The 15,496-nt window shown below is 35.4% G+C and overlaps 2 protein-coding genes across 2 annotated transcripts; both read left to right on the top strand.

Moving 5' to 3' along the window:
* The first annotated feature begins 2,144 nt into the window (after positions 1-2,144).
* Positions 2,145-3,654, top strand: LOC125198235 ((2Z,6Z)-farnesyl diphosphate synthase CPT6, chloroplastic-like). Its single transcript, XM_048096628.1, has 3 exons — positions 2,145-2,468; positions 3,020-3,090; positions 3,204-3,654. The coding sequence occupies exons 1-3, from the start codon at positions 2,169-2,171 to the stop codon at positions 3,652-3,654; spliced, it is 822 nt and encodes a 273-aa protein (XP_047952585.1). The 5' UTR covers positions 2,145-2,168.
* A 6,876-nt stretch (positions 3,655-10,530) lies between these two features.
* Positions 10,531-10,959, top strand: LOC125198225 (cis-prenyltransferase 7, chloroplastic-like). The gene has a single exon (XM_048096624.1). The coding sequence runs from the start codon at positions 10,531-10,533 to the stop codon at positions 10,957-10,959; it is 429 nt and encodes a 142-aa protein (XP_047952581.1).
* The last annotated feature ends 4,537 nt before the right edge of the window (positions 10,960-15,496 follow it).

Below are 15,496 nucleotides of genomic sequence, written 5' to 3'. Positions count from 1 at the left end.
AAGCCTTAGGGTATCAATTCTTCTCGCGTCTAAGGAACAAGATGACCATTTGTCCTTCATCCACGATTGAATTGAGGGGAAGTGTTAGCACAACAACCTTGAATACAAATCAAGATATGATCAAGGTGAAGGAAAAGAAGCATGATATTGCTCATGCTAACAAAGAAGTGGCAGAGTGTGCAATGTCATCAATGAATTCTCATCCAATGTATCCTACGTGGAAAGAAGTGTTGACTAAAGGATCCTAGCTTGAAGATAAAGAGCTCCTGCCATTTTGTACTGCATTGCATTAAGTTTTCAGTTACTCTAGTTTGGCATTTAGCTGGTTTGTTTGGTAGCTTAGCTAGGGTTTAGGATGAGCTTCTAGTCTCTTCCAAATCATAGTATATATAGAGATGTAAATAAAACTCATTTCAAGTAATCTGAAACATCATCAGTCAAGCACTATATTCAGAGCTCTCATATTCTCCTGTTACATTAAATTTTGTAGCTTAATGAGTTTATTGGCTACTTCTATTTGTAGTTTTTAATACGTCGTCAACTTTTCTATTAAAATTGTCAATGGTAATGTTTTTAGAACTCTCTTATCCGAACGATTATATGCTTTAGGTACGCTCAAATTAAGTAATTTTAAATAGTAGTCAGTTAATACAGAGTTATTACATTTATATGCTATGCCTATACGCCGCCGCCAGTTATTTATTCTAATTTATAAAAACCTAGCAAATAGCAATCATACTTATCTGTAATTTGTAGACTTATTTGTCTATAAATATATTAATATAGGAGTAATATTGATCATGTTTATCTTCTAAACTTTAATTCTTTAATTAAATGCATAAACTTTAAGATTTATGATTTATTTATTCTTGACAATTACGATCAAATTAAAAGTCATATATATAGACTACATATATTACTGTATTATATTCTATCTACATGGCAAAAAAGTGGGAAATACACAAACAATATTTCATATATTTTTTTATTTTTTCCCCTAAATTTTCTTTTTTCTAATTTAAAGAACTTAAAGATTTTCTAATTTTTGTCTGTAGAATAATGTCAACCAAATTAAATGTTTTTTTAATCTCTCAAATTTAGCTCTTATCTAAATTATAATGATTTTATCTTTTTTATAGATAGCATCATAGCAATCATTTTATAAATTTTACCTGAATTTCAGTTGAGTGTTGGACGTTAAATAATTTACGAGACATATTCATCGTTGAGGAAAAATCGTAAAATCTCAAAGGCTCATAGGAAATTCTAGACAATCTTAAAAGTTAAAGGAAAAATTAAAATTTTTCAAAATCTCTAGTACTTGCATGCAAAAACTCTTATTCATTAAAGCGATATCATTTAAATGCTAGTCGTTTTGCCACATTGGCATTACTGAATTCCAACCAACATGTCAGCTTAATTTGGAGCAAATTAATTTTATGGTATAAAAAAAGAGTAAAGTTCATGTATTCATATTAAAAAACAAACTTTGAAGGAAAAGTTAGAAAATATTGAACGTTCGTGTACTTATATATAAACAGATATTTATGATTTGAGATGAAAGGAGATAAAATTTTCACGTTAGGTCAAAATGCCACATAATTTACTACTCTATTTCACAATGATGGAAACGAGTTTGGTTATTTTAAATAGTACTCCCTCCGTCCCATAAAAGTTGAGTCGTATTCCTTTTTAGTCCGTCCCAACAAAGTTGAGTCATTTCTTTTTTTAACTAAAGACAAAACATCTAATTACTCTTATTTTATTCCATCATTTACTTTACTCTCTCTTATCTTTCCTACTTTTTTTATCTCTCCTATTTATTTAATATAAATTCTTAATCTCCGTGCCCAAAAGTTTTATCTCAACTTTTATGGGACGGAGGGAGTAGTAGATTTCTTTTTCTGCAATGTATTTCAAATTAGAGTGTACTAGTGTACTGTATCTGTATATTAGGCAGGGACATAAAACTAACTACCAGAGCCGCCAAATTGGCTTCCCTAGTAAAAACACAAGTAAATTATGTGACTTTAAGTACTTATTTCCTTATATAGAAAAAGTAGCAATATTTAAGAAGTAGAAGGTGCAACTAGATCTTGGTATACCAAAAGAGATAAATAGAAATGATACCTTTAGTGTTACCAAGATTGGCTTGTTTTCACAATTCAATGTCTTCATTGAACCCTTGCCGTGCTACAAAAACAACCACCGGAGAGTGGCCCAGCAGTGCTCGTGAGAATGGGGTGATCCGATTGCGTGGAGAGCTGAATCAAGAATTCATGCCCAAACACGTGGCTCTTATAATGGACGGAAATGGAAGGTGGGCGAAGAACAAAGGGCTTGCAGTTCAAGAAGGTCATAAAAGTGGTCGCATCAATTTGAAATACCTTACTTACAACTGCTCCAATCTTGGAATAAAGATGCTCACTGCCTATGCTTTCTCAACTGAGAATTGGAATCGCTCTAAAGTACGTCCATTTTTTTATAGGAATTTCAACTTTTAGGGTTAAGGCCCCACACTAAGAATAAGAAAACCTTTTTTTTTAAGAATTGGATAAAGGATTTTGTAGTGTATATTTTATACGCTAAATGGATTAATCAATTGTTCAATTAATAACTCTTCCGAAAAGGCTAAGTACAACTAATTAGAGACAATATGATTTTTAGAGATTTAATGGTCTCCAAATTGTCATATGTAATTTTACTTTTTTTATTATTTAATATTAAAAGGATAATGACAACTACCAAATTTAGGGTGTAGTATCGTGATATCAATATAGTATTACATGTTAATTATTGACAATTTGCGATAGTTATATTGTATATGGCACAAATGCGCCATTTTCTGCAGGTTGGACTAGCCCTCCATTTAAAGGTCAGATGTATTGTTAGGTTGGTTATTTTTCTATTTCTGTTCAAATATATGATTTGGTCAATTAAACTTAAAATCAATTGTTAGTGATTCCGAGTTTTCTACTTACACTAATTGTTCATGGATCCGCCATTGCATATATACCAGATGGAAGTTGCATTCTTGATGACAACTTTCGAAGAGTTCATACAATCACTAGTGGAAGACCTCATGGCACGGTAAGTCAATCTTCTCTATACACTATAGGAAAACGAACACCACCTATATATATACTTCTTAATAGTACTATAGTAGTATCATAGATTCATACTAGTATACATTCTCTCAACAGACATGATATTCGATTTTCCGCAATCGGGGAGAAATCGAGGCTGTCAAAGTCTCTACAATGTGTAATATCTAGAGCTGAGGAGATGAGTCGAAGTAACAAAGGGTTGCATTTTGTAATGGCAATGAGCTATAGCGGGCGGAACGACGTCGTTGAGGCAGCCAAAAACATAGCGGCGAAAGTAGAATGTGGGATTGTAGAAACAAATGAGATCGACGAAGCAATGTTGGAACAAGAATTGATGACCAACATCGGAGAGTTCCCAAACCCTGATTTGTTGATAAGGACAAGCGGTGAACTCAGGCTTAGCAACTTCCTTCTGTGGCAGTTGGTCTATTCACAATTCTATTTTTCAGATAAATTATTTCCTGATTTTGGAGAAAAAGATCTTCTTAAAGCGATTGCTTCTTACCAGTCTAGGGCCAGCGCAGGTTTTGAATCCGACTGGAAATAATAGCGTTTCATCTTTTATTTTTAATAATCATATAATGATCTTTTATTTTTAATAATCATATAATGATAGTATGTTATAGGACAACTCTCTGAATAATTAACTAGTACTATAATAATAATGTTTTGATTACCTTTGTCTATTCAAATTACACATACAATGGAAATTGAAAAGTAATTGAATAATGAGCTTGAAAGTTTGAATTGTAGAAGTAAAATTATAAAAAAAAATGATAAATATTTAGTTTATATCATAACTATTAAAGTACATATTTCATTTTAAATAAGTTAATTTATTAAAATAAAATAGAGTATCTTTGAAATTACATCTTAAAAGTGTTAAAATTATTATAAAAGTCTAGATTGGGCCGACGTAGATGTCAATATACTTTTGATGGGCTTGTTTAATTAAGACGAACAAAGAAAGAAAATTTCGAAGTCCGTTATTAGAAATAATTCAAGAAGAACATTTTCGACTCTACATCAAGTTTCGACAATTACTCTAGCATGCAGTAGGACATGTGTCAACTTTTTACTAAGTTATTTCTATGAGGAAAAAAAGAAATGAATAAATAGAGATTTGCAGCTGCTTCAGTAGTGTCTCGCACCATCTTCAACCGCCAAAAATGAATTTTGGTATAGAAATCATTTTTAATCATACATCAAACTCAAATTCATTTTTAGTTTTTTTTGTGAAATAACACCAAATTTGATGTTACTATAAAAAATTTGTGAGACAAAAATTCAAAAATGCTATAAATTTTAAATTTGGTGTAAATGATTGGAGTAAAACATGTTGATATGACGTGTATTCAAAAATGGGTTTGAGTTTGATGTAAATGGTTGGAGATAGTCTGACTCCCCAACCGGCTGGATCAACTCTTCGATCCGCGTGCAATTACAAAGTAAATTAATTTAAGGAGATGGAGTTTTATTTTAGTGCAAAATAGTGTAGTTGAAATTATTGTTGATAATATACAGTATTAATTTTATCCAAAATTACAGCTCCTATCTTTATTATTGAAAGAAGTATATATAGTATCCCCACCATTCCTAAAAATAGTTAAGAAACTTGAGAAATTTAAAAAAAAAAAAAAAAAAAAAAAAAAAAAAAAAAAAAACAAACACTTCAAGAATAAGATATAGAGATCAAGATATTAATGTGTGCTTCATAACGTCACAGAATAATAGTTCTTAATTTCAGGGCTACTAGGGTCTAGGATGTGGCCATCGCCGCTCCTCTATACATATAAGCTGTTGAGATTGCCTATTTTGTATTTTTTTTCTAAGGTCAAAAGACAAAAAGGATCTAGTTAATAGATAAACTTTCAAATAAAAAATTTAATAAAATGGTACTTATAAAATTACAACATTAATATTGTAAATTCTGAGAGTAGAGAGAGACGTGGGAATTCATCTTTTTCAAAAATTGATATAAAAGCAAAAGAACATTAGTTTCAATTAGTCCCTCAATCTTTTTTCATGATTAAAAACATAATATAGAAATTTTGTTGTATTTAAATTGAAATAAAATAAATGTCCAATCTAAATATACCCAAAATCATTATTAAGAGCATCGCAACGGTTGAAAAAAGGGCGTCCGTCCGTCCGTGCCGCTGAGCAGGCCTCGTGCGTCCGCCGCTGCAGCTCGTCCGTCCGTGGCGCTGAGCAGCCTTACGTGGTGTTCTGATTGGCCAACGACATAGCCGTTGGCATATGGAATTTTTTTTTTCGAAATTTATTTTAAAAAATATTTTTAAATAACAAAAAATTATTTTCCCACTTCCCAAAAACTTATATCCGTTTTCTACCCACTTTTAATTTATTTTTTAATTTTTTTTCCCCAAAATTCACATTTTCATCTATAAATACTCCCACTTCAACACAAAAAAAATCACATTTCATTTATTCTATCATCTACATTCTCTCATCTTCTTTCTCATATTTACTCATCTAAATTCCCACCACACTACACAATGTCCGGCTTCGGCGATCACCCCTCCGGCAATCGCGGTTGGAACCACGATTGATTCGACTCCGATGAGCCAATCCCTAGTCCGGAAACGCAATTTACGGCCCCTCCTCAAACCCAAGGTTCGCAATTTTCGGGTGGTTACCGTCCTTTCCCGGTGGACGACCAAAATGCCTCCGGTTTCGGGTGGGCACCCGAACCCGGATCGGGAGGGAGCAGCAGCTGTACTCCTACTCCTACTTCTATTCCTACTCCTACTCCTGGCACCCGCACCCCGTACACTCCGGGTGAGATTATGGCGATGTTCAAAGCCTACTTGGCAGTCTCCGAAGATCCCGACGTTGGCACGAACCAAACCTGGGGTACGTATCGGTGGCGCATCACTCGTCTTTACAATGAAACCCGGCCGGGGGGAACCATCTATCGCAATGATAGTATGGTGCGCAATTGCATCTACAGATGCAACGAGGCAATAGGCAAGTTCCATGGGTACTTCCAACAGGAAGAGCGGGCGGCGGGGAGCGGCAAGAGCGAGCTCGACATCATCAGTGCCGCCTTGGCGACCTAAGAAAGCTTGGAGTTTAAAGCGTTCAAGTACCTCGCTTGTTGGCAGGAGGGGCGCCTTCTGTGACGCCCCGGAAATTTCGATCCTTTCTTTCAAGATAAATCGGATTTAGTAGCTTAATTATTATTTTTTTTCTCTTAGAAGTTGTGTGATCGTACTTTTCCTCGTTGTATTCGACTTTGGAGTAATTTTAGTATTCTCGTTGGAGGAAATAAAGTGCAAGAAAATTTAGTTCAAGAATAAAAGTGGAGAAAATACTTTTATTAGAGAAATGTGGATACACCGTGAAGAAATAGAAATACATGAATGATGGAAATAGTACATGCCTACAAGTGTGATAAAATCAACAAGCACCTATTCTACGCTATCTATCCTATTTCTTTAATTCTCAAGTTTGGAAGCGAACTAAATTGGGAGTAGAACCAAATGAGCTCAAGAGGAGCATCTTCTTTCTTTCCCTTTCTCTCTTAATCTCGATTTTGCTTCCCTCCACAAGCCCCAAGAATGCCTCCATGTACCTACAAAGTTTACACCAAATTGGGGTTAGAAATTTACACACAAGTAAAGAGAGAGGGAAGTACAAGCTAAATAAAGAGATGGAGCATTTAGTGGGTAATGTAGCTAAGTAAGCTACAAAGTAGAGCATGAGGTAAGAAAATCTTGGTCACCATCTCCTCTAACATCAAAAGGGAGTCGAGACAAAGGGGCATTGGAGAGCGAGCTCCTACACAAGCCCAAAAATAGAAGATGAAACAAACTCTCATCTCCCCGTCGATCGAGGCCGAGAAATCAGCCAAGAAGATCAGCCACAATCACCAAAACGGCAAGAGAAGTGAAATTGGAATTGTGAAGAAGAGAGAGAGAGATGTGTCGATGGGAGAGGGAGCATAGCATTGGGCTGATTTTAATTAAGAATTGGGCCAAGGAATTTATGTTGATTTGGGCCTTAGTAAATAAAAGGAGAAAGGTGGGCCACTGTTTGTTTAATTGTTGGGATAGAAATATTAAAAGAAAGTGGAGCTTGGACCAATTTTAATTGGCAGTTGGGCCGAGATTAAATATTGGGCCGAGAATTATTATTCAGGTGGAATTAAATTAAGGACTGGAGTTGGAGCTCAATTAATTAATTCCCGAATAATTGCTAAGTTCCCAAAAGTGGAAAATATCGAGTTGGAGCCCGAAAGTTGATAAGTTAATTTCCGAATAATTTTATTTAGATTCCGGGAGATTAAAGTAGTAAAGTGGGAGACGCGAAAGCCGACTGGCGTCGCCCCGCGACGCCATGGGCGGCCTTAAGAAAAATCCGAAGAGAAGGATTTTTGAAGAGACTTTCCAAGGATTCCTATCCTTGTTAATAAGTGCCCGAATATTTAAGTTAGAGAAAATAGAATTTCTCCAAGTTAATAAAGAGAATAAATAAACTCTGCAGAGTAGTGAAGCCGAAGTAGGATTAAGAAAAATCCTATAAGCCGAGACTGAGATATAGATGCTATCCAATAGGATGCATGCATTCTTTTAAAGAGAAATAATTCAATTATTAATTAGCGTGCTACGCTATTTATTTTCAAGGGATAAATTGCTCAAGGGCGAGTGAAGCCAAAGCGAGTAATTGAGTTGAGACATAAGCATATCAGGTGGGCTTTCTTTTAATATCCAGCACTATAGTGTGGATATAAAGCAAAATTTTGTGAAATTATGAAAAATCATTTTCTCAAAATGAAGCAGTGATTATTTTAAAGTTGTTGTCATGCCATAAAATGTTTATTTTGAGGCCTATCTGCTAGGGGCTAGATGCCTGTGGGTTTTGGCGATGCCAGCCCGAGTTTAACGAATTCGGTTCCCAATAGGACCGCAAAAAATCCTGTTCGGAATAAAGTGCACGAGAGCCGTGAGCCATCAGCTGTTGGCCGGCGATGTGTCCGCTGAGGGTGGCCACCTTCACGGTACACAATTCACAGATATGGTAGAAATTTTGAAAGAACTTAGACTGCAGTCGGACTTTTAAGATCACAAAATAATTTAGTATGCTCGGGCCTTTTAAGAAAAACCCCCGTGCGATACTGTGGATGGATGACAACTATATACTTGTATGTTTTGTTTTCGGCATGTGTCCACTGAGTACTCCTGTACTCAGCCTTGCATGTATTTATAAATGTGCAGGTTGAACGTCAAGAGGTTGGAGAAACGATCGGAGTCGATGCTACTAAATAATCCAGTGGATCTTTCACGATTCGTGTCTTCATACACGAAGTCGTCTAGTATGGACTTATTCCGCTGCTCTTTTGTGAAGTGAGACATCTTAGAATCTCACCTTCGAACTCTGATTTATTGATGTAATATTCATTCTAGTTCTAAAACCATGAAATGGTACATTTGGCTTCTATCCTATGAAATGATCGACTTGGCCTTCGGTTATATTCACAAGTTCTTTCCCCTTTTCTTTCCCCGTTTCTTTAATCCCCCATTAGTCGCGATTCACCCGCTTTCGCTATCCTTAGCAAAGTGCGGTCGTGACACCTTCATCCGAAGTATAGGGGCGGCGTAGTAGCATCCTCCTCCAGCTCCTCTAGCAAACGGTCGAGGTCGGTAGCCCTATCCGACGGCGCCTCCGATGATGTGGCTACCCAGCTTGTCGGAACTAACTTGGGTAGCCCCGACGCTGGCCCGAGCAGTTTCCGCCGGCCACAAGGAAGGAAGAAGGCGACGGCCACCCGCCGTCGCGCCCCGACTCCATCCGCCCCCGCTCCCGCTCCCTTTGTGCCTCATCCACCCCCGAACAACACGTTGTGGACCCTCTTGGGTCAACTCTATTTGAACGATACATCTAAGATGACTCCGGAGCAACTTGCAACACATGAGCAAATGATCCGGGGTCTCAAGAGGCAATTGGGGATAGAGGACTAGTCTTCCACGTGTGTAATTTTTAATTAGTAGGATTTTAATTATGTATTTTTTTATTTTCTAAGATTTTAATTATGTATTTTTATTTTTTAAGATGTATTTATGTAATTTTTATTTTTTAGGATTTTAATTATGTAATTTTTAGTTTTTAATGTATTTTTATAATGTAGAAATGTTTTTAGTAATTGAAGTATTTAAATTGAATAATAGAATGGTGGGACCCTTGAGCTTGTCCTTAGCTAAGAGCACGGATATGGGTGTTGTGCTCTTAAAAAAGGACAAAAAGTAAAAATGGGTTTGGGCTCACTTCCGTGCTCTTAGATGCTCTAAGAGTTTAATAGAAGCCTTTTAACTACTATACATGCGCCGCCTCTAACAGTGAATTAATTACCCAAATAAGCAACGAGTAATGATCCAGTTGTCCTTTAATTCAAAGCCAATAAACATATTTCCAATCTCAAATGAAGCTTATGGTTTAGTAGGGTTTGATCTAATTTAATTAGTTGTCTCGATAAATAGACCATCGGTAAACTAAACCACATAATCAAAATATAAAGTCTAAAAAAGTAAAAACAATGATATCACTACAGTTCGGTACAGTTGTTCATGCGTTAACATTTTCATCTCCTCCAAATCATTCCTTGTATTCAATCAAGGGTAGCAGCACTGCAGGAAAACGAACCGTAGAGAGACCAAATGCAGGGTGCTTTTCATCTCCACCAAGTGCAACGCCTAGGGCCTGTTTGGCGGGTGCTACAGTTTCAGCGGATGCGGCGAAAGATGCAGTTGAAGAAGCGATGATGCCCAAGCACATCGCTATAATCATGGACGGAAACGGAAAGTGGGCTAGAGATAGAAAGTTGGCTGTTGGAGACGGCTTCAGAGCCGGTTGGCAGAATCTCACGACGCTCATTTCCAACTGTTGTGACCTCAGAATAAAGACTCTAACAATCTTCGCCTTTTCCAACGTCTCTAGACGATCCCAAGTTAGTATTTGTTGTTTCCTCATTTCATCCGTCCTCTAAAAATAGATACTTTTGATAAAGTAGATTATTATTGTGGGACGATTCCAAAAAATAAAAACTATTTATTCAAGATGTATGGAGTAATTGAGATATGAGTCATATGACTTGAGAGACATGTTGTGATTAATTGAATACAAGCATATACTATATGTTCCATAATAATAATACTACTGATTTTCATCCTGTTACAGATGGAAGTGGACTTAATGATGAGATCTACAGAAAATTACATACGAACAGAGGTCAAGGAGCTTATAACAAGGTTATTTTAATTTTAGTTATTTTTGTTGTTTTTATCTATTTTTATTAGTATAAAATTAAATATACAAATATTTCATAATATTAACCTTGTGAGTAACTTAAAAACTAACCAAACTAATCATCTTTGTTTTGGAAAGACATGATATACTATTTTCCATGATTGGGGACAAATCAAGCCTGCCGGTATCTCTACTGTCGTCGATATCTTGGGCTGAAGAGACTAGCAAATGTAACAAAGGAATGAATTTGGTTATGGCGGCGAACTACAGCGGCCGCGATGACGTCATACAGGCCACCAAAAGGCTCACCGCCAAAGTAGAAGGAGGGATTCTACGAGCCACGGACATCGATGAAGCCATGTTGGAACAAGAGCTGATGACCAACGCCGTTGAATTCCCAAACGCGGACCTATTGATTAGGACAAGCGGTGAGCTCACAATCAGCGGCTTCCTTTTGTGGCAGTTGGCCTATACAGAATTCTACTTTGCAGAGAAATTGTTTCCTGATTTTGGTGAAGATGATCTTCGCCAAGCACTTGCTTCTTATGGTTGCCGGCAGAGACGCTACGGCCAGCGGAAGAATTAATTAATGCCTACTAGTGTTTCATCTCTTAATATTTTTGTCAATGGTTTGGATGCTCTGCTTTAGATATAAGATGAAAAACTATTTTTGTCTGCTTCCCCAACTCATTGAATGTGTTAGAAATTCATGATTGACATGAATGGATCAAGTTTCATAATTGTAATGTAAGTTGAGCAGTTAATATATAAGATAAGGTTCTTAATTACTTGTTATGCTTTTTGATTCACGGTTGATCATATTTGTAGTTAAATTCAATAGTATCCACACGTATTCTGATCCGATGCAGGAATTATTCCATGATACATTACTAGTTCCAGAACAAAAGCTAGAAATCTCATGTATGAGTATTTTATTGTGTTTTTCGCTTTAAATGTATTGGTTTTTCTGTCTCCATTTTCACTATGATAGAAAATTTACGCTGCCACATAGGCTTTGGGCCAATGGGCTTAGTATATATTGTACTCCCTCCGGTCCGGTCACCATTAAAAGTCTCATTTTTGATCAGCGAGAGTTTTAAAAAATTGTTTGACTTTTTAAGTGAAAGTTATAGAAAATTGTTTGACTTTGCTAAACCAAGTGGTTCGTGAATGAAGATATAATACTATAAACTTTATGTAAAGACATGTTTATCGAATTCAGCTGACGTCCTTCATATATATATCGAGTTCGTCGTCAACTCATTTTAGAAGTTTTGTGTAGACTTTGAATAGAATATTTTCTAGTTTATTATGGATACGTCCAGGAATTCAAAGTTGAAATTGCGTATTACTAGACAATCTTAAAAGTTAAAGGAAAATTTGGAAATTTTCAAAAGCTCTAGTATTTGCATAATTGCATGCAAAAACTCTTATTCATTAAAAGCGATGACGTTTAAACGATTGGCATTTCCAAATTCCAAACCAACGCGTTAGCTTCAATTTGGAGAAAATTAATTTTGAGATAAAAGAAAGAGTAAATTTCGTGTGTAATCAAATTGAAAAACAAAATTGGAGGAAAAATTAAAAAAATATTGAATTGTATACCATGAACCGATATTTATTGTTTGAGATGATAACTAGCTGCATGTGAAAAAAAAAAGATTGAGTTTTCAGGAAAACACATAGTCACTCATCAACGTGAAGAAAATGAATAATTAGAGCTTGGAACATTTTCTTTCGATATTATCTACCATGCTCTGCATTACTAGGTAGGTATTAACTTTCTTTACACAGTTAGTAAACACCGTTAAATTATAATCATAAAATTATCCTTCTGCGACGTCATCATTAGGACTTCCCATTTTACTGCCACATCACTAGGACTTCCCATGTACTAAGACTTCCCACTAGGACATCCACTAGGACTTCCCGCAATTATTCAATTTACGGAATTAAAATATACGGAATTAAAATGTCAACGAGTCCTATTTATAGAGTTTTAAAAAAAAAATTTAAAACTCAGACGCCCGACCCTCGCCACAGTGGCGGACGTCCACCCGCCCGTGGGTCGGACGTCCGAGCCCATCTGACGGACATATGGGACGGGCGTGTCCTCCCTTCTTCTTCACTACGGCGGACGTCCTACCGCGACGTCCGCCATTGAAGATGCTCTTAGAGTGTACTTGTGTGCTGTATCTGTATAGTAGGCAAGGACATATATAATATCTAAACTAACTACTACAGCAGTCAAATTGGATTTCCTACAAACTACTACTACTAAAACCACAAGTAAATACTGTGACTTTAAGTATTTCCTTGTAAAGAAAAAGTAGCAATATTGATACCTTTACGAGAAAATAAGTACTCAAACAACAGATAGATAGATAGATAGATAGATAGATAGATAGATAGATATGAAACCTTTGGTGTTACCAAAAATTGCGCGGAGAGCTGAATCAAGAATTCATGCCCAAACACGTGGCTCTTATAATGGACGGAAACGGAAGGTGGGCGAAGAAGAGAGGGCTTGCAGTTCAAGATGGTCATAAAAGTGGTCGCATCAATTTGAAATACCTAACTTACAACTGCTCCATGTAAGTTTTATGTCTCACATATGTGACATGTGATTGAATCTTAAATAGAATTGGATTTTTAATATAATACATAAATTTGGTATATGACACATTTTCCCTAATTAATTAGCTATTGGAATATTATATTATGAATGGGACGATTTTTTAGTTAATTGGCAAAATATATTTCATTCAATTAGCACTAAAAGAATATGAGTATATATATAATGATTTGGTTGCCATTTATGTGTAGCCAATAAAATGAGAATATATTCTTTAATTTGTGGCTACTTTAAAGAAATTGATTCAAATTAATTTGGTCAATTTGTCATTACGATTTGATAAAGGAATGATATATTTATGGATCAAATTATTTAGCAATATTAATGCAAAAGAATTGTCTATATTATTATATTTAGCCACTGGAAAGGGCTTTAAGGTTTGATAATTAGTTAGTCCAGATTCACATTCACTAGCCATTAAGTATAATAATTCTAATAAATGGATTGATGTCATAATAGAAGAGTTAAAATCTATGGATTATGATAAAGTCTGAAACTTTGTCGAATTATCTAATAGACACAAAAGTATTGGGTGTAAATGGGTCATCAAGACCAAATTCGACATAAATGGTTTAGTCAAACGATTTAAAACCAGACTTGTTGCCAAAGGTTATACTCAGAAAGATAACATTGATTATAAAGAGACTTTCTCTAATGTATCAAAGAATGACTCAGTTAGAATCATTTTGGCACTTGTAGCCAATTTCGACTTGGAACTACATCAAATGGATGTGAAAATAGTTTTTCTAAATGATGATTTGAAAGAAGAAGTCTACATGAAACAACTTGAAGACTTCATTAAGAAAGAGAATGAAAATTTAGGCTGCAAACTTAAGATATCAATTTATGGACTGAAACAGGCTTCTCAACAATTATATTTTAAAATCCATGACACTATTACTACCTTTGGTTTTTGAAGAAAACACTGTTGATCGGTGTATATACCTCAAGGTTAGTGGGAGCAAGTTCATATTTTTGGTTTTGTAAATTGATGATATATTGCTTGCTAGTAGTGACCTTGGATTACTACATGACACTAAAAATTATCTCTCTAAAATTTCGACATGAAAGATATAGGTGAGGCATCCAACGTGATTGGAGTAGAAATATCACGTGATTGATCACGTGGAATGTTAGGATGTATCAGAAAAACTACATAGATCGAATTTTAGAGAGATATGGAATGAGCGCATGTTCTCCAAATGTTGTTCCAATTCATAAAGGTGACAAATTCAGTTTGGATCAATGTCCAAAAACTGAATTGGAACGTAAAGAGATGGAAAATATTCCTTATGCATCTATTGTGGGAAGTTTGATGTATGCTCAGGTCTGTACTAGACCAGACATCGACTTTGCAGTTGGAATGCTAGGCCGTTACCAAAGTAACCCTGGTGTTGAACATTGGAGAGCTGCAAAGATAATAATGAGATACGTAAAGGGAACAAAAGATTTTATGCTTACGTTAAGGAAATCTGATCAACTAGAAATGATTGGATTTTCATTAAAGCAAAATTTATGGCTTGCTTTGAAGCATAAATGATTGCAAAATTTTATTTCAGGCCTTGGTATTGTCTCCTCAATATCCAAGCCCTTGAAATTGTATTGTGATAATAGTGCAATCGTATCTTTCTGCAAGAATGACAAGTAATCAAAGGAGCTAAACACATGGAACTAAAAGTTTCTTGTCGTGAAAGATAAAGTTAGGAAACAAAGAATATCTATAGAATATATAAGCACACAGCTTATGGTTGTTGATCCATTGACTATAGCGTTACCGCCGAAGACAATTATGGAATAAGTTAACAGAATGGGTCTTGGGTATGGAAACGTCTAATCTTTATGTTTCCATGTTGGTTCGGACACTTAAGTTATGGATATTTTGAATTCAATAAAGTTGTTTCTACTTTTCCTGCAAATACTTATTATTTGATATGCATATGTACATTTTTAGTATTAATGTAGGAGGTCTTGAAATAAGACAATTACGGACGCGGTGTCACTTATAGATTATATTAGAGTGGATATTGGTGATGTGGTACATGGAAGGAACTATATCGATTGAATGATATACGCCCGCCATGACCCGCATTAGTAGTCTCTCTAATATAATACTTATGTTTGTCAATGATAAAAGTATTTATAAAGTCCAATATTATGCGCGCCTTATGTTTATTATGTCTATTTTACTGTGGCTCTGTCACGTGTGACAAGTGGGAGAATCGAAAACTTTGTATCTCACATGTTCGCCAAGTGGGAGAATGTAAGTTTTATGTCTCACGTATGTGACATGTGATAGAATCTTAAATAGAATTGGATTTTTAATATAATACATAAATTTGGTATATGACACATTTTCCTGAATTAATTAGCTATTGGAATATTATATTATGAATGGGACGATTTCTTAGTTAATTGGCAAAATATATTTCAGTCAATTAGCACTAAAAGAATATGAGTATATATATAGTGATTTGGTTAATGTGTAGCC

The sequence above is a fragment of the Salvia hispanica genome, chromosome 1 (assembly GCF_023119035.1).
Source record: "Salvia hispanica cultivar TCC Black 2014 chromosome 1, UniMelb_Shisp_WGS_1.0, whole genome shotgun sequence".
Lineage (NCBI taxonomy): Eukaryota > Viridiplantae > Streptophyta > Magnoliopsida > Lamiales > Lamiaceae > Salvia > Salvia hispanica.
Note: the sequence above shows the minus strand (reverse complement) of the source record. Positions and strands in the feature narration are given on the sequence as shown.

What these genes read in the sequence shown, in the direction of transcription:
- LOC125198235 (XM_048096628.1), top strand. Translation starts at nt 2,169, where the DNA reads ATGTCTTCATTGAACCCTTGCCGTGCTACAAAAACAACCACCGGAGAG. An exon ending in AGAATTGGAATCGCTCTAAA is followed by an intron (nt 2,469 to 3,019) that starts GTACGTCCATTT and finishes CATATATACCAG; the next exon opens with ATGGAAGTTGCATTCTTGAT. An exon ending in GTGGAAGACCTCATGGCACG is followed by an intron (nt 3,091 to 3,203) that starts GTAAGTCAATCT and finishes TTCTCTCAACAG; the next exon opens with ACATGATATTCGATTTTCCG.
- LOC125198225 (XM_048096624.1), top strand. Translation starts at nt 10,531, where the DNA reads ATGATTGGGGACAAATCAAGCCTGCCGGTATCTCTACTGTCGTCGATA.